The sequence below is a fragment of the Mus caroli genome, unplaced genomic scaffold (assembly GCF_978045245.1).
Source record: "Mus caroli unplaced genomic scaffold, Mus_caroli_1 scaffold_18, whole genome shotgun sequence".
NCBI lineage: Eukaryota > Metazoa > Chordata > Mammalia > Rodentia > Muridae > Mus > Mus caroli.
In genome coordinates this window covers 26,371,591-26,396,852 of record NW_028227273.1, presented here as the reverse complement: position 1 = coordinate 26,396,852, position 25,262 = coordinate 26,371,591, and the positions used below count along the sequence as shown (strand labels likewise).

At 41.3% G+C, this 25,262-nt stretch overlaps 1 protein-coding gene across 1 annotated transcript in view; it reads left to right on the top strand.

Moving 5' to 3' along the window:
- L3mbtl4 (L3MBTL histone methyl-lysine binding protein 4) overlaps positions 1-25,262 on the top strand; it is a 366,608-nt gene that overhangs the window by 251,327 nt on the left and 90,019 nt on the right. The window contains exon 13 of the mRNA XM_085833147.1: positions 15,234-15,336. Within this exon, the coding sequence (XP_085689273.1) occupies positions 15,234-15,336 (103 nt within the window). The remainder of the gene's footprint in view (positions 1-15,233; positions 15,337-25,262) is intronic.

The window sequence follows — 25,262 nt, the reverse complement described above, 5'->3', positions numbered from 1 at the left end:
ATAGAATACTAAAAGCAGTAAGAGAAAAAGGCCAAGTAACATATAAAGGCAAGCCTATCAGAATTACACCAGATTTTTCACCAGAGACTATGAAAGCCAGAAGATCCTGGACGGATGTTATACAGACACTAAAAGAACACAAATTCCAGCCCAGGCTACTATACCCAGCCAAACTCTCAATTAACATAGATGGAGAAACCAAAGTATTCCACGACAAAACCAAATTCACACATTATCTCTCCACGAATCCAGCCCTTCAAAGGATAATAACAGAAAAAAACCAATACAAGGACAGGAACCACGCCCTAGAAACAACAAGAAGGTAATCCCTCAACAAACCTAAAAGAAGACAGCCACAAGAACAAAATGCCAACTTTAACAACCATAATAACAGGAAACAACAATTACTTTTCCTTAATATCTCTTAATATCAATGGACTCAACTCCCCGATAAAAAGACATAGACTAACAAACTGGCTACACAAACAAGACCCAACATTTTGCTGCTTACAGGAAACTCATCTCAGAGAAAAGGATAGACACTACCTCAGAATGAAAGGATGGAAAACAATTTTCCAAGCAAATGGCATGAAGAAACAAGCTGGAGTAGCCATTCTAATATCGGATAAGATTGACTTCCAACCCAAAGTCATTAAAAAAGACAGGGAGGTACACTTCATACTCAAAAAGGTAAAATCCTCCAAGAGGAACTATCAATCCTGAATATCTATGCTCCAAATACAAAGGCAGCCACATTCATTAAAGAAACTTTAGTAAATCTCAAAGCACACATTGCACCTCATACAATAATAGTGGGAGACTTCAACACACCACTTTCACCAATGGACAGATCATGGAAACAGAAACTAAACAGGGACACAGTGAAACTAAGAGAAATTATGAATCAAATGGATCTGGCAGATATCTACAGAACATTCTATCCTAAAACAAAAGGATATACCTTCTTCTCAGCACCTCATGGTACCTTCTCCAAAATTGACCACATAATTGGTCACAAAGCAGGCCTCAACAGATACAAAAATATTGAAATTTTCCCATGCATCCTATCAGATCACCATAGACTAAGGCTGATCTTCAATAACAAAATAAATAATAGAAAGCCAACCTTCACGTGGAAACTGAACAACACTCTTCTCAATGATACCTTGGTCAAGGAAGGAATAAAGAAAGAAATTAAGGACTTTTTAGAGTTCAATGAAAATGAAGCCACAACATACCCAAACTTATGGGACGCAATGAAAGCATTTCTAAGAGGAAAACTCATAGCTCTGAGTGCCTCCAAAAGGAAACTAGAGAGAGCACACATTAGCAGCTTGACAACACACCTAAAAGCACTAGAACAAAAGGAAGCAAATTCACCCAAGAGGAGTAGACGGCAGGAAATAATCAAACTCAGGGGTGAAATCAACCAAGTGGAAACAAGAAAAACTATTCAAAGAATCAACCAATCAAGGAGCTGGTTCTTTGAGAAAATCAACAAGATAGATAAACCCTTAGCCAGACTCACTAGAGGGCACAGGGAAAGCATCCTAATTAACAAAATCAGAAATGAAAAAGGAGACATAACAACAGATCCTGAAGACATCCAAAACACCATCAGATCCTTCTACCAAAGGCTATACTCAACAAAACTGGAGAACATGGATGAAATGGAGAAGTTCCTAGACAGATACCAGTTACCAAAGTTGAATCAAGATCAGGTTAATGATCTAAACAGCCCTATATCCCCCAAAGAAATAGAAGCAGTCATTAATAGTCTCCCAACTAAAAAAAGCCCAGGACCAGATGGGTTTAGTGCAGAGTTCTATCAGACCTTCAAAGAAGATCTAATCCCAGTTCTTCACAAACTATTCCACAAAATAGAAACAGAAGGTACTCTACCCAACTCATTCTATGAAGCCACAATTACTCTGATACCTAAACCACAAAAAGACCCAACAAAGATAGAAAACTTCAGACCAATATCCCTTATGAATATTGATGCAAAAATCCTCAATATAGTTCTTGCTAACCGAATCCAAGAACACATCAAAACAATCATCCATCCTGACCAAGTAGGTTTCATCCCAGGGATGCAGGGATGGTTCAATATACGGAAATCCATCAACGTAATCCAGTATATAAACAAACTCAAAGACAAAAACCACATGGTCATCTCGTTAGATGCGGAAAAAGCATTTGACAAGATCCAACACCCATTCATGATAAAAGTCTTGGAAAGATCAGGAATTCAAGGCCCATACCTAAACATGATAAAAGCAATCTACAGCAAACCAGTAGCCAACATCAAAGTAAATGGTGAGAAGCTTGAAGCAATCCCTCTAAAATCAGGGACTAGACAAGGCTGTCCACTTTCTCCATACCTATTCAACATTGTACTTGAAGTCCTAGCCAGAGCAATTCGACAACAAAAGGAGATCAAAGGGATACAAATTGGAAAAGATGAAGTCAAAATATCACTTTTTGCAGATGATATGATAGTATATATAAGTGACCCTAAAAATTCCACCAGAGAACTCCTAAGCCTGATAAACAGCTTCGGTGAAGTAGCTGGATATAAAATTAACTCAAACAAATCAATGGCCTTTCTCTACACAAAGAATAAACAGGCTGAGAAAGAAATTAGGGAAACAACACCCTTCTCAATAGTCACAAATAATATAAAATATCTTGGCGTGACTCTAACTAAGGAAGTGAAAGATCTGTATAATAAAAACTTCAAGTCTCTGAAGAAAGAAATTCTAGAAGATCTCAGAAGATGGAAAGATCTCCCATGCTCATGGATTGGCAGGATCAACATTGTAAAAATGGCTATCTTGCCAAAAGCAATCTACAGATTCAATGCAATCCCCATCAAAATTCCAACTCAATTCTTCAACGAATTAGAAAGTGCAATCTGCAAATTCATCTGGAATAACAAAAAACCTAGGATAGCAAAAACTCTTCTCAAGGATAAAAGAACCTCTGGTGGAATCACCATGCCGCACCTAAAGCTCTACTACAGAGCAATTGTGATAAAAACTGCATGGTACTGGTATAGTGACAGACAAATAGACCAATGGAATAGAATTGAAGACCCAGAAATGAACCCACACACCTATGGTCACTTGATCTTCGACAAGGGAGCTAAAAACATCCAGTGGAAGAAAAACAGCATTTTCAACAAATGGTGCTGGCACAACTGGTTGTTAACATGTAGAAGAATGCGAATCGATCCATTCCTATCTCCTTGTACTAAGGTCAAGTCTAAGTGGATCAAGGAACTTCACATAAAACCAGAGACACTGAAACTTATAGAGGAGAAAGTGGGGAAAAGCCTTGAAGATATGGGCACAGGGGAAAAATTCCTGAATAGAACAGTAATGGCTTGTGCTGTAAGATCGAGAATTGACAAGTGGGACCTCATGAAACTACAAAGCTTCTGCAAGGCTAAAGACACCATCAATAAGACAAAAAAACCACCAACAGATTGGGAAAGGATCTTCACCTATCCTAAATCAGATAAGGGACTAATATCCAATATATATAAAGAACTCAAGAAGGTGGACTCCAGAAAGTCAAATAACCCCATTAAAAAATGGGGCTCAGAACTGAACAAAGAATTCTCACCTGAGGAATACCGAATGGCAGAGAAGCACCTGAAAAAATGTTCAACATCCTTAATCATCAGGGAAATGCAAATTAAAACAACCCTGAGATTCCACCTCACACCAGTCAGAATGGCTAAGATCAAAAATTCAGGTGACAGCAGATGCTGGCGAGGATGTGGAGAAAGAGGAACACTCCTCCATTGTTGGTGGGATTGCAAGCTTGTACAACCACTCTGGAAATCAGTCTGGCGGTTCCTCAGAAAATTGGACATAGTTCTACCGGAGGATCCAGCAATACCTCTCTTGGGCATATATCCAGAAGATGTCCCAACCGGTAAAAAGGACACATGCTCCACTATGTTCATAGCAGCCCTATTTATAATAACCAGAAGCTGGAAAGAACCCAGATGTCCCTCAACAGAGGAATGGATACAGAAATTATGGTACATTTACACAATGGAGTACTACTCAGCTATTAAAAAGAATGAATTTATGAAATTCCTAGCCAAATGGATGGACCTGGAGGGCATCATCTTGAGTGAAGTAACACAATCACAAAAGAACTCACACAATATGTATTCATTGATAAGTGGATATTAGCCCAAAACTTAGGATACCCAAGATATAAGATACAATTTGATAAACGCATGAAACTCAAGAAGAATGAAGACCAAAGTGTGGACACTGTGCACCTTCTTAGAATTGGGAACAAAACACCCAGGGAAGGAGTTACAGAGACAAAGTTCGTAGCTGTGATGAAAGGATGGACCATTTAGAGACTGCCGTATCCAGGGATCCATCCCATAATCAGCTTCTAAACGCTGACACCATTGCATACACTAGCAAGATTTTGCTGAAAGGACCCAAATATAGCTGTCTCTTGTGAGACGATGCCGGGGCCTAGCAAACACAGGAGTGGATGTTCACAGTCAGCTATTGGATGTATCACAGGGCTCCCAATGGAGAAGCTAGAGAAAGTACCCAAGGAGCTAAAGGGATCTGCAACCCTATTGTTGGAACAACATGATGTACTAACCAGAACCCCGGAGCTCTTGTCTCTAGCTGCATATGTATCGAAAGATGGCCTAGTCGGCCATCAATGGAAAGAGAGGCCCATTGGACTTGCAAACTTTATATGCCCCAATATAGGGGAATGCCAGGGCCAAAAGAATGGGAATGGGTGGGTAGGGAAGTGGGGGGCACTATGGGGGACTTTTGGGATAGCATTGCAAGTGTAATTGAGGAAAATATGTAATAAAAATATTAAAAATCAAAAAAAAAGAAAAAAAAAAAAAGAAACATGTTGAAGCCGATGAGGAAAGTGAAAATCTCTGGCTTCCATGTCCTGGTAGAATCCACTCAATTTGGACCTACTTAATAGCTAGCTTTCTGTCTCTGGTGGGTACTTCTATATGCTATGTATTTACTTACACATAGAGAAAGACATACATGAATACACACACAGACAACTGAAAGGGATACAGTGCTTCCAAGCTCACCTTACAAAGCCAGACTCATCCTGCTGCTGAAGTTAGATAGTATTACTAAAAGGAAAGATATGTGTGGGCCAATAATTCCTGATAAACAAAAATGCAAAATTCCTCTATAAAGAACCAAAATTGATGTAGTTTATGTAGTTTATGAAACGAATAAAGGGCAAGCACCAATGGGTTATGTCACTAGATGCACAAAATGCTTTTGACAAAATTCAACATACTTTGATAACAAAAATAACCTAAAACATACAAACAAACAAACAACAACAACAAAACCTAGATATAGGAGAGGCCCTCAACATAAAACCATTATGAGAAGCTCACGGCTAAGATCATAGTAAGATTGGAACAGGAAAAGACTGCCTACATTTAACAGTTTTATTCAACATGTTGTTCAGAAGAAAAGAGAGAGAGAGAGAGACAGAGAGAGACAGAGGATTTCATCAGAAACTGTTCCAACTATACCACATGAAGAGAAAGTTAAATTAGACCCATACATTGTATGCATAAATTAACCTAAAATACATTTACAGCTCAAGTGTTAAGACCTGAAGCTGCAAACCTTCTAGAAGAGAGCACAGAGAAGCAACAGATCCTTTCCTTTGGTTTGCTTATCGGTGGCTTTGCTCTCAGACAGGCTATACCTGTGTGGCTGTCCTAGCCTGTAACTCCCTAAAACTCAGATGGCCTCAACCTTAGGCAGGTTCTCTTCCTTAAATCTCCCTAGAGTTAGCATCTCGGGCTTGCAACTGCCGGGCTCTGGCATTGGTCCTAACTGTAAGCTTCTGAATTTCACAACACAGGCAACAAGATTAAAAACAAACCAGTGGCAATGTAGTGGAAAAGTTTCTGCAGACAAAGGAAATCACAGAAATGGAGGAAGCATTTGCAAGGCACACAGTGGATGAACAGTGAAGACCCCCCCCCAAGATAAGCAACCATAATCTTCATTACTCGAGTCCCTTGTGCTTGGGAAATTATTTATTCTAATGCAATAGGCACAAGTAAATAACAGTTAAACCAATACACAGGGCATCTCCCAATTCTGCCCCAGTGCACATCTGCAGTAGAGCCTTTCTTCTGCCTGATTAAGGAACTAGAAGCATCTCTATGAAGGCCTGTGTTGTTGTTTGACAACATCATAAGCCTAATTCTGTGTGTTTAAATAGTTAGAGATAATATTTATTGGGGAATAAATTCTTTACTTTAAAATATTTTGGTATATTTGAAAGGAGAAACATCTCAAATTTAATTTGTGTGGTCTCCCTTTTAAATCTCATCATACTTATATGTATATATATGTGTGTGTGTGTGTGTGTCTGTGTGTTTGCATATATGTGTGTATACACATGGATAGATAGATAGATAGATAGATAGATAGATAGATAGATAGGTAGATAGATGAGAGAGAGAGAGAGATGTAGGTAGTTCTGTCTCATATGCACAGCCCAGTCTAAGATGTTTATCCAGATGCTGAGTTAGAACATCTTATTTTCCTCCAAAGTTCTGTTTATATGTCACAACATATTTATCAGGGAGCACTGTGTAATTCAGGACTTTTACAGAGCTTAATGTATGCTAAAGACATTTTACAATTTTGCTAAGAAAACATTTGCCCATTCTTCATTAGAAAAGTGACTTCTTACTTCTCTTAAGTGATAAATAATGCCCAAGATAGTATTCCCCCTTTGCTTAGCTGCTAAGAATCTCCATAGGGTCTGTGGTAGAGACATTTGGGCAATTATTTTTACATGTCTTCCTTACCTTTGCTATGTGAGAGTTTACTGTTGCATGCTCTGATCCTCAGAACCACCACAGTTCTAAATGGGTTCAGGTGCTACAAAGATTCTTAAGCCACCTTTCCAAGGACCGTTTTTTTTTTTTTTTCTTTCTTTTTTTTTTTTTTTTCTAGATTGGCAAGGAAATATAAAATTTACATTCTAGGGAACTTTTAAAAATTCCTTTTTGTAGCTCCACTTAACTATTCTTTTCCCATTCTATACACATATTAAAACATTACATCTAGAAACCTTAAGATAAGCAACCATAATCTTCATTACTCGAGTCCCTTGTGCTTGGGAAATTATTTATTCTAACGCAATAGGCATTGGTCACCTCTGATTTCATCAATCAGGAGAGGACCTGGGAATGAATGCCTTGTTAATTATACTTTAAAGATGGTACTTATTATTTGCATTCTGTCTCATAAAATGATAATTATTTCACTAAAATTTTGCTAACTATGAATAAATATGTTAAAAAGGAAGATCTAGCTTAACAGTTTCAAATTTCAAATAAAGCCCATAAAACTTTATTTACTTGAAAAAATGGATGTGCATGCATGAATGGCCTATTTTATCTACTTTAGTTCTAGTCGTGAGGTATCTTTCTGCTCCCCCTCCCATGCTCCACTGATGACCTCACTGCCTTTGCTGAGGGCACAGAATGTGCCATGGGCACTTTTATTATCCCAAAGGATGTGGCAACCCCTGTGCACATTCTGGCTTTGCCCCCATTTGTCCCTGTTACATTTGCAGCTTTTCTGACATTACCCCTCTACCCTCTACTAAGGAATTAGCATTGTAACTAAGACAAAAGAAAAATAAACTCATATTTCTATTATTTTATAAAAGGATCAATGAAAATATTTTAATCCTAAGCCCACTCTTTAGTAATCATTGTTATCCCACTTTCTAAATAAGAAATCCTGAAACTAAATCCTCAATCTTAACTTCTCCTCTGCTCCTACCAGTCTCTTCATTTTTCATGAAAATAGACTTTGCCAAACCCAGGTGCAGGTGGGATGTCCAGTGGTTCTCCCTTTGCATCTGTGATTCTCTGGTGTTCTCTCCTGGGTTTCCTTCCCTGGTGACCCTCTTAGCCTTCTTCCTGGCCCTTTCTGTGTCTACCCCTAAACATTTCCAGTTTGTGGTCCTTAGACTTTCATTTATTGGCAAGAATCCCATCCTGTCTCTTGGATGGTCAGCATCCACTCTGCTTGTCAGGCCTTGCCTCTTGGGAGGTTACTGCTTGGGAGGGTACCAACAGTCTGCTTAAGCTCAGTTCTGACCAAGAAGCAAGTGGAGGTCAGCAGGAGCATCTCATCTACTCATTCTCTGTTTTGTACTTCTGGTTTGTCCAGCCCATGCCCGAATAGAAGGAAGACTCTTCTATCTTGACCACATCACCACTCACCACTCTCCCCTTGTCCCAGGGGCTCAGGTACTCTGTCCGTGAACTTGTGGCTCATCTTGCTAACTACAGCACCTTGGCTGCCCTGTCTTAAGACACATCCCCATACTCCCAGAACATCATCTTCTAGTCCTTGCTCTCCAGTTTGTGCCTGCATACCACCCTCCTTCCCCAGTGCCATACCCAGCCTCTTACTGACTGTTTATTCTATTTATGTCAGCAGAAGCTAAGCTCCAAGAAGACCAGGTCTTTCCGTCTAGTTGGTGAAGTATCCTGAGATTGTGGAAAACTGGAAAACAAATGATATTTTCATATCCCTTCTTTAAATGAACAAATAAAGCCTCAATGATCATTTTTAAAACAAGAAGGGATAAAGTATCTTCATGTTTCTGTTACTGGCAACATTTAAATCTGCCTAGCTTTCCAAGCAGCAGTGTTTGTGTGTTATGGTGGAGAGCTAATGTTGTGTTATTTAAAAGCTGCTAAAGGAAGTAGGTTAAGTGCATGTGTTTTCAGTAAGGAGTCATCAGTGGTTGTTTGAGGACAAGGACATTGCATTCTGGTCCTGGGTCTCTGATGCAGGCTCTGGGCTATCTGGACTGATGCACATTTAGATGAACAGGTATTCTTCATTTGTTTTCATCTGTGTTAAGACTGTTCTGGGATTTCTGTGCACCCAAACAAGCGATGCTTCTGAGAGAAGCCAGTTTGGGGCTGTGGGGAGGATGGTCCCGGTATCTGACCAATTCTGGTTGCAAAAATCCATCCTTTTCACAGTGGATTATATTCCTTGGTCACCAGGAAGGGCATTTGGAAATAAGAAAGGACAGGTCCTTTTCCGGCTTTCCAGCCATCAGTACAATCTCTTACCATTTTGATGGCTCCCATCATGTCCTGTCTACATGTAACAGATCTCATGCCGTACACAACTGTTTTTGTTTAAAAACGGGAAATTGCTTGGTTTTAACAAAGGAAAAAAATCAACAGAATTGTTATTTAGCTTAATATTCTTCAGCTGCTGGAATTGCAGAATCTATTCACAGTAGTTTACTCCAAGAGGGTTCTTTGCACTCTGTGTTTCTTCTCTGGGGGCAAGTCTGAGGGCTGTCAATGTTGTGTCTTTGTCCTTGTCCCAGTGCTTTGATTTCTGACCTTTTGTCTGTCACCACCAGGAGGTCACGTCTTCCTTTTGAGGAATTCAGAGACAGGTGGGACAGGACAGTAAGGCCTGTCCCTCACCCTTCCAACAGGTCTTCTTGTGGTGTCACCTTTAGATGGGCACATGGTGACTTTAAATAAAGGTTAGCCAAAAAGGAGAACATGAATTTGGGGTGAGCAGCCTATCCGTCAGTGACTACAGAGTCCCTGAGACTTGGAGGTCCCATTTCTCTCATGTTAGGACAAACAGGTACAGACAATTTCTGGTTTATGCAAACACTTTTTGTTCATCTTTGTCTTTACAAAAAGGACCCTAGCCCTTCTGTTTACCCATGTCCAAGGAAACTTACACTTGACATAGTAAGTGGCTCATACTACTTAGAGGGTCAGAGACAGACTTCTGAACTCGAACTGAATCCAGACTAATGCAGACTAATTCTCATGGCTGTGTTAAGTCCTCCTGACCAGCGATGGATGCAATTTTAGCTGATATTGTCAGTATTTATCCAGAAAGCACCCCTACAGAGTAGCTACCCTTGATCAGTCATGGTGTGAATGGCTGCCAGAGACAGGGTGGTAAGAAGTTAGATGTGAAGACTTATTACAAGAAGCCAATCTTCTTCTTGCTCAGTGCATACAGCATGTGCACAACGATCTAGCCAAGAGAGACAGGAGGCAGCAAAGGACGAGAGAAGATGATTTCAGGAAACAGTGACAAGGGCTGGGACCCGTTCCCTAGCAAAATAATTCAGAGCAGGGAAACTTTTTCTCCAGACTTACATTTCTAAATATCCAATTACAAGAAAGATGCTCTTGGCAAAAATGTTATTTTATATAGAAAAAAAAAAACCTACACTAACTTGATCATAGACATCTTTTATCTTAGAATCGGTGATGAAAATCATTCCAGAATTTACAGGTTACTTTCCCCCAATAGAGTTGACCATCAACCATTCAGCATTCAAAACTCAATGAGGGAACTGTCTGCAAATCAACACATTATTATTTCATGCTCTTCTTTATTCTTTGTGTTGTCTTTTGCTGCGGTCTTCATGTGATAACCTTCCTCCAATCATCCAGGCTGTGCCTCTCCCCTCAACTCTAACAAGAAGAGAAATATGGCACCCATCAGGAATCAGAGACACAAAGCCCGGGTTAATATTAAAATTATCACTTCAAACTTTAACTCAATCCAGGGTGTTAAACTATTACAGAAAATACTATGAATTAGCATTTCCTGCACGTGATGTGGTATCCACAGAGAGGCATCTAGGGTGAAGGAAATGGTTTCTGCTTGCTTGGTTTTGATCTCTGAGACAGCAGGGTGATCTTACTCAGTGCATACAGCATGTGCACATCAAGAGACAAAGATAGGAAGAAGTCTGGTTTGTATTCTCGTTTCTTCTCTCATGCATCCCTTTGCTTCTTGTAATAAGTTAAAAGATCCCTACCTACTAAATGTGGTAGAAACGCTTATGCATATGTCTTTAACTAAGGACTTTAAATATTTAAATACCAGCCCTTCTGGCTTGTTTAAGAGTTAGTTTTTATTTGTTTGTTTTTTAAGAGCTGTTTCCTAGAGACAGTTTACTGTGGTTTGAACCCTGGGGCCTTTAGGCAAGCACTTGCTGTATAACTCTGAGCTATGCTTAGCCCTGGATGAAGCAATTCTTGGTTTTCTATATTTGTCCTTCAAGTTGTTTCATGCTCAGGAAATATATAAGACAATTTTCTGTTGTCTAGTAAATGTATGAAATTTTGAAGTATGTTTTCTAATTTCACTAGGCATTAGGATTCTAATATCACCCAACCTTGCTTAGTATTTCATGCAACACAGTTACTCATAACCCTGTGTACTGGCTATTTTTGTGTCAACTTGACACAGACTGGAGTTATCACAGAGAAAGGAGCTTCAGTTGGGGAAATTTCTCCACGAGATCCAGCTGTAAGGCATTTTCTCAATTAGTGATCAAGGGAGAAAGGCTCCTTGTGGGTGGTGCCATCTCTGGGCTGGTAGTCTTGGGTTCTATAAGAGAGTAGGCTGAGCAAGCCAGGGGAGGCAAGCCAGTAAAGAACATCCCTCCATGGCCTCTGCATCAGCTCCTTCTCCCTGATCTGCTTGAGTTCCAGTCCTGACTTCCTTTGGTGATGAACAGCAATGCGGAAAATGTAAGCTGAATAAACCCTTTCCTCCCCAACTTGCTTCTTGGTCATGATGTTTGTGCAGGAATAGAAACCCTGACTTAGACACCCTGAGGAAGTTTTTTTTTATTATTTTTATTTTTTAAAATTGGATATTTTGTTTATTCATATTTCAAATATTATCTCCTTTCTCAATTTCCCTTCTGCAAACCCTCTATCCCATTCCTCCTTACCCTGCTTCTATGAGGGTGCTCCCCCACCCACTTACCCACTAAGCCTCACTGCCCTACCATTCCCCTACACTGGGGCATCAAACCTTCACAGAACCAAAGGCCTCCCCTCCCATTGATGCCAGATAAGTCCCCTTCAGCTCCTTCAGTCCTTTCCATAACTTCTCCATTGGGTTCCCTGTGCTCAGTCTCATTGTTGGCTGCAAGCATCTGCATCTGTATTGGTCAGGATCTGGCAGAGCCTTTCAGCAGACAGCTGTATCAGGCTCCTATCAGCAAGCACTTCTTGGCATCATCCATAGTGTCTGGGTTTGATGCCTGCATGTGGGATGGATCCCCAGGTGGGGCAGTCTCAGGATGGCCTTTCCTTCAGTCTCTTCTTTATTCTTTGTCCCTGTGTTTCCTTCAGAAAAAGAGCAATTCTGGGTTAAAATTTTGGAGATGGGTGGATGACCCCATCCTTCAACCAGGGGGCCATGCCTAACCTCTGGATATGGTCTTGACAGATTATCCCTCCTCTTTGTGGGGGTATTTCAGCTAATGCCATCCCTGTGGGGTTCTGAGAGTCTTTTGCTTTCCTGGCACCTGGGACTTTCTGGTTGCTCCCCACAGTTTCTCATCCCCCATTGCTACAACTCTATGCTATTGCACCCAAATTTCTTTACTTATAAAGGGCCAGTTGTGTGTCAGATTAGGTATTGATTACACAGATGCAAAACAGATTTGAGCTCACATCCTCTAACAAAAGAAATGGATATCAGATAAGTAATTATTTAATTTTTAAAAAATTAATAATTTAACTTTTACACTCTATATTTTATTCCCTGCCCTATCCACCCTCCGACTATTCTACATCCCATACCTCCTCCCTACCCTAATGTTCCCACCCCCCACCCACCTGACCTCTAAATTCCCTGGGGCCTCCAGTCTCTTGAAGGTTAGGTGCATCTTGAAGGTTAGGTGAATTTAATTTGTAATTGATATAGGTTCCTGTGTTGAGGTTATTCATGACAGTCTTAGTTAAGGTTTTACTGCTGTGAACAGACACCAAGACCAAGACAACTCTTATAAGGACAACATTTAATTGGGGCTGGCTTACAGGTTCAGAGGTTCAGTCTATTATCATCAAGGCAGGAACATGGAAGCATCCAGGCAGGGATGGTGGTGCAGGAGAATCTGAGAGTTCAACATCTTCATCTGAAGGCTGCTAGCAGCATACTGACTTCTAGGAAGCTAGGATGAGGGTCTTAAAGCCCACACCCACAGTGACACACTTACTCCAACAAGGCCACACCTACTCCAACAAGGCCACACCTACTCCAACAAGGCCACACCTCCTAATAGTGCCACTCCCTGGCCCATACAAACCATGACAATGACCAAGAAGGATAGATTAGTGTGGTTTGAAGAAGCAGAGGCCACCCTTCAAGGCATCAGTCTGCAGAGGGGAAAGAGTGAACACTGCTGGGGTTGGGGGGAACATGGGCTCTATTGTTTCTGTTTCTGCTTCCTTTGTGTAATGCCCAAAACTGGATTGTACTTAAATTCTGCCTATTTACTCAATGTGATAGTCTAAAGATCCTGAAGACCCAGACACTGAGTCCATGCAAAAATAGTACGCAGATTGAAGAGAGGAGAATGCTCCCTGCATTGCAGGGAAAAGAGGAAAGGGAACCAGCCATGAGAACACACAGGCAGGAGAGGACAGTTCCTGTCCACTGATTCCTGTTTGCCCAGTTGGCAACATCCAGGATCAGCTGCCTAGAGCAGAGCCAGGAGGTGAATGGAGGATTTTGCGCAGTCAGCACTGTGCACGGTTATTGTCCAGCTCACCTCCCAGAAAGCAGTTATGGAAAACAGTTGGGAGCAGCCTAACTGAGCTGATCTCAGGTTCCCCTTCCCATAGCTAGAGTGACAAAAAGTCAAAGGAGCTGGAGCAGAGTTATTTGCAATAGGGTGTCAAAGCGTGGCAGATAGACCCTTAAGTTAGATGCGGGAGTGGGCTTCTGGTGAGAGGAAATGGAGGCATGGGAATAGATGGCCTTGAAAGCCCACTGATGGAGTTGAGAACAGCTGGGACTCCTGAGCAAGCCCGAGGGACAGAAAGGAGCTACTACCATCAGCTGGACTGCGGTTTCAGTAAGTGTGGGGCAAAGAAGTCCCAGTATGGTCCACTGTGTATGGCCACTGGAGTGGAGGTCAGTGGTTCCAGTAGTGGAGTTGTACATGTGGATAGGAAGCAGGTGGCCTCTGTGATTTCAACACCAGCTGTCGCAAACAGAATGGAGTGACACTCCATGGTTTGGAAGCCACAATCTTCCCCAGTGACATGGTAACACACTACAATTGGTGAGTGTGAGATTGGTGACTGTCCAGGAAGATAGGAATCAGGAGGTCTGGGAGAGGAAGAGGGGAGCAGGGAAGGAGAAGGCTCATGTCTGCCAGGTGGATGCCCAGAGAAGAAAGCCTTCTGCACAGGGCTATAGGGAGCATGTCATAGCTGTCAGAAGATACTGGAGCTAGGAGAGAGGAAATACTGATCCAGAGAATGGGAAGGGCAGCTTGAGGCTTGCTGGGCCTGAGGTAGAAGCGTGAGAGCTGGGAAAGGGAAGGAAAGTGTAGGGATAAGCAAGGCATGTGCCTCCTAGGTGAGTAAGAAGGGATAGGAGGGAGCATTGCATGAGTTGTGTGTGTGTGTGTGTGTGTGTGTGTGTGCCTTTGTATGTCTCTATATGTCTGTGTTTCTGTCTATATGCATGTGTGTGACTGTGCCTGTGGTATGTGTAGATCTGTGTATGCACACATGCATGTGTGGGTATCTGGTTGCATCTGAGTATATATGTGTCTCTCTGTGTGTCTGTGTTTGTGTGATTGTTCTGTCTGTGCGTGAGAGTGTGTGTGAATGTGTGTTTATGTTTGTGTCTGGGTGTTTGTGTCTGAGTGTGTGTATGTGTGCACATTTGTGTGTACATGTGTGAATGTCTGCGTGTGTGTCTCTGTGTCTATCTCTGTGTGCATGTGCACTAGGGAGAAGGTGCTGGGCTCTGCATTCCCATGGAGTGTCTTGGTGGTGAAGATATATGCAATTCAGTCATCAGCTTGTGAATATGTGGCCTTTGCCATTACTTATCTTTGAAAAATAAGTAAGCTTTCTTATGTCTCCTTTTACAGTTTTTTCAATGCCTATTCATTTTCTTCTCTGTGATATGAGCTGTGCTGTGGTGGTATCTGTGACAGCCATGGGCAGCTCTGCCTCATCATTTTATAAATTGTCACAGTCCTCGGTCATTTCATTGACCATTTATTTTAGTTTGTAACGTTTCAGTTAACGTCACTTACATAGTTCAGAATTTACGGTTCTTCAATGAGAGTTTTTTCAAGCCATGTTCTTTTACTTCCTGAAGGGTCAAAGCATGTGAAAATCCTTCCAGGTCAACCTGCATGTCCTACTCCTGGGTGCCGAGGCATAGGTCATATCCGTGGCCCACGTTATGCAGGACACCACAGGTAAAGACCTTTTTCTTTTTTTTACATAAGTCATTTTAGGGATGAGTGGGAGCCTGTCATAACTGAGTCTCAGAGTCTGCTAGTCCATCACTATCCTTTCTCCTCTGCTGAGATGCTGAGACCCTTTCTTAACCAGCCCTTCTATCTGTTCTCTTCTGACTTTGAAGGGTCTTGGGCTGCGGAGGCATTTCTAAGTCCCACTTGAAGCTTCTGAGGCTCTGCAATGTAGGGTTTCCTTAAAGCACCCCCTCTCTGATGTCTTCCCCTGCCTGTATCTCTGCTTGTTCTGAATCGTCTCCATACCTGCTGAGTCTTTCTTGTAGAAAAATCCCAGAAACACTTGCTTTTCCCTCCTGTTTTCTGTTTACTTTAAATTCTTTTTTTTTCTCCTTTTAATTTGTTTGCCAAATAGATGATTCTGTTAAGGCATATGAAATGAAAGTGAAATTATTTTCCATGTCTTAGGTGTTCAGAAGAATACAAAATACATGGCACTTACAAAAGAAATATAATTGAATCAACACATAAGCCTTTGCTATTGTTCCTATTCCCATTAGTTTGTAAAGTTATTCATAGATGAGTTATTCATATTAATGTTCTAGTAAAAGAACGTAAACTAAAACTGAAAAGAACCAATATTAAATTTGCCTAATATTAAGTTGGCCTACGTATATGCTTATACATGAATGTGTGTGTGTGTGTGTGTGTGTGTGTGTGTGTGTGTGTGTAGTCCGGGCTATAAATTACAATCTGATATTCACTAGCCCCAAGATTCTGCTTTGTTTTAAATTCATTAAAATTAGATAATTTGACAATATCCTCTCCCATCACAGCCACACAGCCCTGTTTCATGTGCTGAGTGGTCATCTGTGGCTAGGACATGTAAGATAGTTATGCCACCACAGAGTTCTATTTGACATACTCAAGAGAGCCTCACTGTATTAGTCAGGCTTCTCTAGAGTCACAGAACTTATGGGCTGTCTCTATATAGTAAAGGAATTTGTTATGATGACTTACAGTCTTTGTCCAACTCCCCAACGATGGTCAGCAGCAGCTGTGCATAGAAGTCCTTATGTCTCCAGCAGAAGGTGTGGCCCAGATTAAAGATTTGTGCCACCACACCTGGATCTGGGACTTGCTTTGTCCCAGATGACCTTGAACTCAGAGATCTCCTTGCCTTAGTCTCTTGGGATTCATAGTCACTATACCTCAAGATCTCCAGGCCAAGATCCAGGTCAGAAACTTGTATCTCCAAGCCTCAAGATCAGGATCACAGGTGAGCCTTCCAATTCTGGATTGTAGTTCATTTCACATATAGTCAAGTTGACAACCAAAAATAGCCACTACACTCACAGAGTATTCTGCCTTCATTGTAATTTTTGGAGTGATGGGTTTTTCTTGGTGTTTCCTTTAGAACAATTTAGATCATTGACTTCTAACATATCCAAGTCATAATATTGCAGCCAGTCCTTTCCACAAAGCTCTCTGATGAGGTCTTGTTGTAGGGCTGAGGTGCTTGAACATTCTTGCGGTTTCATGCCCAGCAGGATCCCCCATGTTCTTCTCTTCTTCCAAGCTGCCTTGCCAGCATCACTGAGCAACCTCACTAGCTCACATTTTCTAGCTGGGTTCTGAAGAGGCCAGAGTCCACGGGTGTGGTTTTCCTGTTTTTGAAGCTTCTCTAAGCTCTCTGCTGACTCAGTATGTCTCAAACAGAGCCTGCTTGCTGCTTTTCATTGTATGGTTCAATCATTGATATGAGAGCATTTGTGCTTTATCTACCAAAGACTCTTTCAGTGTTTGGTTGCACAATCTAGAATATGAAGTAACAGTGAGTAAAGCATACAGAGAAAACAAAGGAAACACCATATATGTACAACAGGGCAAAAATGGGACATCTTAGTGAATTTGGAGCCATAAGACATTACCCCACCTCCCAAACCCACAAATGCTTGGGGCTGCTCAGGAGGTGTGTTGCCATTCAGTGGGGCAATGGCTCTTGTCCAGCTGTGGGCCTGTTTATAATAGAGCAAGGCTTGAATAAGTAAAGGCAAGGTATACAAGAACTTCCCAATACCAGGGATTCAGAAATGAAAACGGACAAGTATGAACAGCTGTAATTAACTTATCTTTAATTTAGAAAAGAAAAACAGTTTAAGAATTTGACTTTTTACACTTACATGCTGACTAAGGAGCTACAAGGTGTGTCAGTGAATCCATAATGTAAATAAAACATCCAAACTTATGCATGAGCAGAAAGCCTGGAGTCTTCCTTCCACTAACATTGTTTTATACGGATAAATGAAGCCATGCTGCCCAGTGGAGTTGTGTAGCCTATAAGGAGGCAGTCACTGGAGAGTGGGGAGCTGGGGCAATGTGGGAAGCTCTAGCCATAGTGAACATCCGTACCCCGGCTTTAATCATTTAGTCAATTTGCTGCCTTTGTAGCCTGAGAAAATATTTAAGTTGACCTGTAACTAACTGAAGAGATAGACTGTGTTCTCTCCAGTGTCTGGAGCTTGCTTGCATGTTCTTTGTGTTATTGTGGCCTAAGCCTTGCATAACTCTAAATGTTTAGAAGCACCGATCTTCACTTCCTTTGTGTGATGGTGTCTGTTCAGTTATACACACATAGCCACATGGTCCAGGCACAAGACTGTTAGAAATATTCCATCTCACACCCAAAGGGAGTATCATGAATGCTGTTCCTGTAATCAAAAAGAAGGTAAGAATCAGGTGAGGTCTTTGTACATCCCCTTCATTCACACCCAGATATATTCCAGAGCCAACTGTAGCTTGAGTTGTTCTTGACAAATTTAAAGGGAAAAAAAAAAAGAACAGCCTTATATACTCTAAACAAAAGTACTTTTCTCTTTTGGCATAGATTTAGTTTTTGAACCCCAAAGACATCATTTTAAAATGTTTTCCCAATGATTGTTAGGCAATTGGTATAGTCAAAGAGAAAGGCAATAAACCCAAAAGCAGACCCCCAACCTGCTGCACTCAGGGAGGGCAGGCATCCAAGTATCAGTTTTCTTGCCGTGAGACATCATGACCCAGGCAACTTGTAAAAGGAAGTGTTTAATTTGGGCTTACAGTTGTAGGGGTTTAGCATCCATGATGGTGGAGCATGGTGGTAGGAACAGGTGAGAGCTCACATTTGCATCGCAGGTAGCAGGCTGAGAGAGAGAGAGGGAGAGAGAGGGGGTGGAGATGGAGAGAGGGAGAGGGGGAGAGAGGGAGAGAGGGAGACAGACACAGACACACACACACGGACACACACACACAGACACAGACACAGACACAGACACAGACACAGACACACAGACAGACACAGACACACACAGACACACACACATGCACGGACACGGACACACACACAGACACAGACATACACACACACACACACACACACACACACACGGACACGGACACGGACACGGACACAGACACAGACAGACATTGGGAACAACAACAATCTTTGAAACCTCAAAGCCCACCTCCAGTGACACACCTCCTCCAGGCCATACCTCCTAATCTTTTCCGACAGTTCCACCTGCTGGCAACCAAGTATTCAGACACATGAACCTGAAAGGACCATTCCCACTTAAACCACCATGGCCTGTCTAAAACACCACCTGTTCCTGCTTCCAATGCCTGGGGAACTAAGAAGTCTCCCCAGTCTGCTGCTGCTAGGACAGTGGTGGTTGGTTTGCCTCTGTTTCTGTGAGAGTCTCTCAGTCTGCAAGGGGCACATAATTAGTGAGTATTGCTTTTATCTCACTGTGTCAGAAGTTCTAGTTCTCATGCTGAAGGGATGGTATTTTGAAAGGAAGTAAAAGTCTTCTTAAAACAAGCTGTCAGCGTCTCATTTTGCTCAGCTGATAAGAGTATTGACATCAAGTCAGCACCGAAGACTTCCGAAAATGCTCTACCACGTTAACAGATCATGAAGGGAGACCCTGCAGGCTCTGTAGAAACAGATTTCAGTCGGCTTTATTTTCATTTTTGTTAAAATATTCAAGGGGTTAACACCAATATTCAAGACTGAAGTTTATGTAGAATATGCATAAGCCATTATTTGGAAGAAACTGCATCGGCTCCTATCTGTGAGAAAATGGGACTTTTGGCATGCAATTATCACACAATTTACATTCTATTTGAATGAATTTGCATAGTGGATCGAATGAACTAGTTGTATCAGTTAACATAGAAATATTTAAAGATAGCCATCTTGGGGCTAAAAAATTAAAACTTAACTTTTGAGCCAAGTTCCAAGATGAACTAGAAGTTGTGTTCCTTCTAAATAAATAGAATAGTCTCAGAGACTTGATCTACCTCCCTGCCATAAAAGAGTACAAAGGTAATTTACTCGGGAAGGAATAATTACATTCTTAGCACAGAGAACCTGGCAGCCCTATGACACGGGGGCCTCTGGCCCATTGCATGTATGTGGGATGCAAGGCACACATGACTAGCATGTTGCACAAGCAAACACAGGGTGACACCTATTGCTCTGAAGTGTGGAGATTTGTATTCGTGAGGTGATTTTGAGTGTTTTTTTGTGCACTTAGACCTCAGGTTAACTCCTCGAGATGGGGTTGACATGGAGACAGAGGGTCAGCTCAAAACTGAGGATGAGATCATTTTAGATAGGTAGATAGGGTGTGTGTGTGTGTGTGTGTGTGTGAGAGAGAGAGAGAGAGAGAGAGAGAGAGAGAGAGAGGTTGGCTTCCTCTCCCATATGTCATATATATGGCACATTTCTCAAATCCTGACAATCTTCCTCTGTGTTTACTCCTGAAAGTAGGGTCTCAGAAAGCTCAACAGGTGTTTTTACATATGCTGGGCTCTGGAAGGGTGACAAGGTGCTAACCATTCACACTATGGGAGTCCCCCATGTCAACTTCAGCTCTGTCCCCTGAGAGTCTCCTTCACTTCCTAGTGTGTCCTGTGACCTCCGCCCTGCACTCTGACTCCCAGAACACTCGCTCCTGTCTTCCTCAGTCTGTAGACTTTTCTTCTCTCCTATGTCTCTTCTGTCGTGACTTACCTGGATACATCTCTACTCTTTCACCCTCTAATCAGTTTGGTGAGGAGAAAAATAAGAAATTATTGTAAAGGGACATGGATAAATTTACTTTCTCCCTTTGCCACATTTTTGTCCCCCTTCTAAACTGTTTTTACCACTCATCATAACCGACCTAATTGTTGATAATTATGTTCCGACCTCTTTGTAGCTATGTTAATTCTTCACAACAGACCTTTCCTCCTCCAGGTAAAAAGGAAAACATCTTCTAAAGTATCTTTGCTATTTAATTTGTCTCTGTAAATTGCAACAACTTACAATGGCTGACTGAAGTATAGTCTCAAAGCACAGCCTTGAGTCCACAGGCACAGCCCTTCTTAATTCAAAGCCACCTTCAGTTAAAGATTTCTCATGCCAAGAGAAGGACTCAGTGCTGTGGAGCCACATTTGTCTGATTCTCCTGTCCCTGGGCAGCCATTGTCCTTGACTCTGCGTTACCATGTAGTGAAATTGTACTGAGTAGAATTTAAAAATAAACTTGTCAATGTAATGTCCCCTTGACAGGCAATGTAAAGGAGAGCTTGACTTTAAGGGATACTTTCAGTTCTTAGAATGACATGATTAATTACCCAATTTTGTAAAAGCACAGATAAGACAACAAAAAGGTCAGCTGTGTGTCCTAATATTGCTTCTATCAATTTCTGTAAGATTCTTAAAGGCTAATTTACAAGTTGGACTTCATGAAAGGTGGAATAATTAAACAGGAGTTCAATGTTTTCAACCCTTTAATGATGAGACCTGCATGGGAAGTGCTTAGTTCTGTAGCAACAGAGCAATGTGTCCAAGAGCATTGCATTCTGATACATTAGCTCTGTAGCAGATGAGCAGTGTGTCCAAGGGCCCTGCATTCTGACACATTCTCAAGATTTTATTAAGCACGTCATTCCAAGTTGCATGAAGTTCCAGCTACAGGAATCATATACTTACTGTTATGGAAGCACACATAGCATTGGCTTATCTTTGTGTAAAAGGTGTTCTACATAAATTCAAGAGATTAAAATGTTCTTGGGAACCCAAATCAAAATAAAACATCAATAAGGGAAACCTGCTCTCTTAAAATTAAAAATAGCAACCATAGATTAGTGTTGTTCTTATCCTGGCTTGGAGATGCTCCTTATTCCCCTGGCTGGTAGGCAAAGGTTCACAACTGGTCAAAGGACAGAAATGACTATGGAGTTCTGGGCCCTAAATGGAAAATTATACCATGCACATACACCTATCATCCCAAGGTCTGGGAACATCATGGAGATGTAGGAAGAAAAGATGTAAGAGGTAAGCCAGAGGTGTGGAGGCAACAGAGCCAGCATAGTAACGAACTCGCTGCAACTGTGGTTAATGCAGAAGAGTTCCATAAGACTGGCCCATTCATACTGATGGGCAAAAGGGAAGGGCTTGTAAGACCTCACCCCTCCCTGAGGGACTATGGCTAGTTCATGATGTCTGGGAAAAGGATGGGTACCCACTAATACATTGTTCATGGTCTGCTTCATAACCTCCTACTAGCGAGTGTTCTATACAAAATCCTATTTGAACTCAGTAGGTCAAAACACACAATAAAGACATGAAAGTAAAAAGGGATATGTTGAGAAGGAGCAAGTTTCCCTGCAGGAGGAGGATGAGTCTGGGTACCAGGGGTAAAAGGGACTAAAGTTTATCATGTGACATGTATGAAACTATCAAAGAATTTTTAAAAATATAGAAATAGAATACATATACATATATATGTGTGTATATATATATATGCTTAAATTTGAAGTCCATGATGATTAACATTAGAATTTTTATATCAGAGGCAGAATTAAATAATTCTAGAGAGGACAACAAATATTTAAAAATAACCCCAAAAAGCAGGCAAGATGATTCAATGGGTAGAGCTGCTTGCTGTGTAGGATCACATTCAACCCTTGGAACGAACGCACAGAGAGATGAAGAAGAGAACTGACCCCACAAGGTCTCCTTTTCTCCTCAGGCATACACACCCATCACACACATTGTGTGTGTGATACACGTACAAAAATAATAAATATTTTTAGTTAAATAGAAATAACCTCGGAGAACCCAAATACCAATGTACATGCCTTAAGTGGATAGTTTTTGACAGCTTCTAGTCATTATATGTATGCACATGATATTTTTCCCAATGTCTGAGTAGTATCAGACAGAATATTTAGTTTTTAGCTTTGTCACTAAAAAAAATTTTTAGTACACTTTTTCCAGTTGTCAAACATTCCTCAGACATACAATGGCAGTTTATGGGTTTGGGTGCGTAAAGTATTGTAATCACTGTCTTTGTGTTGTGGATTTTATATCAGTCAGAAATGATGACTTTCTCCTGTCTCCTCCCCTCCAAGTTCTACCTTATCTCATATTGATAGTGCCAAATTTATTTTATATCCAGCTGTTCAGAAATACTTACCAAGTGTGAGGAAACAGCTCAGTTAATAAGGAGCTGCGTTTGGTGCCTATGTAAAGGCAGTGTGGTGCATTCTCATAATGCAGGGCTGGGCACAGGCTCAGAAACATCCCTGAGGTTGCTTCTTAACTGAGTCTGCCCAGCGAGGATAACTGAATACAGCATGATATTTTCTTCTTTTCCTCCCTTCTTCTCTCTCTCCCCTTAACCCGCATCCTGTCTATAAGCAGTGCAGAGAAATCTGAGAGAGAAGCAGGCAGAAGTAACGTTGTCTAATCTTCCTAGAGTTGGGTTTTTCTCTCAGCCATGGTCTCCTCAGTTCTTGATCACTCCTTTTGTGTTCTGTGTCAAGGACTTTCTGAAATCTGACTGTGATGTCTGAATATCCTATATTACATCTCTGTGTCTCAGAAAACACCTTTCATCTGTGAAGGAAATTGATTGGAAATAGATATTTAAGCCTAGACATTCATCTTTCAGATTTCTTTCTGCATGGGATCTACTCAGCTTTGAGTATTTATAAACATGGGGCAGAGTTCTTCACTTCCACTAGCTTGTGTGCATGTGTGTGAGTGTGTGTGTGTGTGTGTGTGTGCATGTGTGTGAGAGTGTTTGTGCATGTGCATGTGCATGTGTATGTTTGTGTGTACATGCATGCATGTGAGAGTGTATGTGCACGAGAGTGTGCATATTAGTATGTGCACAGATGTGTGTGTGTGTGTGTGTGTGTGCATTTGTGTGAAATATGAGTTTGTGGATGTGAATGTGAGTATGTGTGGGGGGGTGTGAGTGTGTGTGTGTATGTATGCATGCATCTGTGTGAAAGTATATGTGCATGTGAGTGTGTGTGTATGTTTGTGTGTGCATGCATTTATATGCATGTGTGTGAGAGTATATGTAGATGTGAGTTTGTGTGGATGTGTATGGGAGTGTATGTGCATGTGAGTATGTGTGTGCATGTGTGTGAGAGTATATGTGCATGCGAGTGTGTGTATATGTGTATGAGAGTATGTACATGTCAGTATATGTGTTTATGCATGTGTGTGAGTGTATGTACATGTGAGTGTGTGTGTACACATGTGTGTGAGTGCATATGCATGTGAGTGTGTATGGTAGTGTGTGCACACGTAGGTTTGTGCATGAGTCTGTGTATGCATACATGTATTTGAGAATATATGCATGTGAGTATGTGTATGAGTATGTGTGAGTATGAGTGTGTGTGTGTGTGTGTGTGTATGTGTGTGTGGATGTGTGTGTGTGATTTTAACTATGTCCTAATGTTTGCATGTGGTTTTGACTGCATGCATCAGTTATCCTGCTGTTAGATTGCTCTAGGAGAAGATCTTCCTGCCGATGCCATCACATCTTTCCACACAATTTACAGTGTTCTCTTGGGTTCTTACCTCTGGCATACTCATCATGTGACACTGGATCCTTTGTACCAGTCCTTCAGTCTCTCTTTGCCTTTGTTGTTTTCATTGCCCAAGAGCAACTCAAAATTGCTTGGGAGTTGGAGAATCTTGTGCACTTCTGGGGTTTCTTCCTGGAGTAAGTGCATTAGACCCCAGCAAGCTTCCCAGCCTTCACTCTGACCAGCTCCCTCACTACTTGTTCACAAGACTAAGTAGATCTGTTTTCATCTACTCATTAGGATTATATTTCAAAGGCAAATATGATTCATTGTAAGCAGTAAACATGATTTAAAAGAACTCACACTTTAGTTAATCTTAACAACATATCTATGTTCCTGGAATGAAAATTATCCTTTATTTTTTTTCAAAAGTAGTACAATTTCAGATCACCTTATCCTGTAAGTAATAACAAGTTAGCTAATCCTTTTAATTCCAGAATTAATTCATATCACTTTGGGACTTGCCCATTGTCACATGTAAAACAAGATGATTGCTCTAGATAATTTCTCACTTCTCTGCGGTGGAGTAGTTTCCTCTCCCATAGCCATGGGGAGTTTAAAGACTTTCAACAAGGCCCTGAAGCTCTGACAGTGATGTTTTTACTGAAAAGGTCTCAACAGCTTCTTTATCAGTACACGAAGCCTCTCAGTCTAAATCTATTCCTGAATCTTGATAATCATCCCTGAGTCAGTGACTGGCTGACTCACTGGTGCTGCTCACTTGAGGGGACATCTTGCTCAGGTGCTCTTCAGCCTCAGCACTTCCTGCCACCATCAATCAGAACATAGTTCTGTAAGGGCTTCCAACAACAGCCCATTGCTTTAAAAATAAACTGAATTCTTCATCACTTTGGTCATCATTTCTGCAGTATGAGACACAATAGGAAGATAGCTCATGACCACAGAGATGTTCAGTGGGTTCGGTAGGCAATTGCAACCAAGCCTGATGACCTGAGTTTTATCTCCAGAATTCACTGAGTTAAAGGGAAAAAACCCCAAATCCCACAAAATTC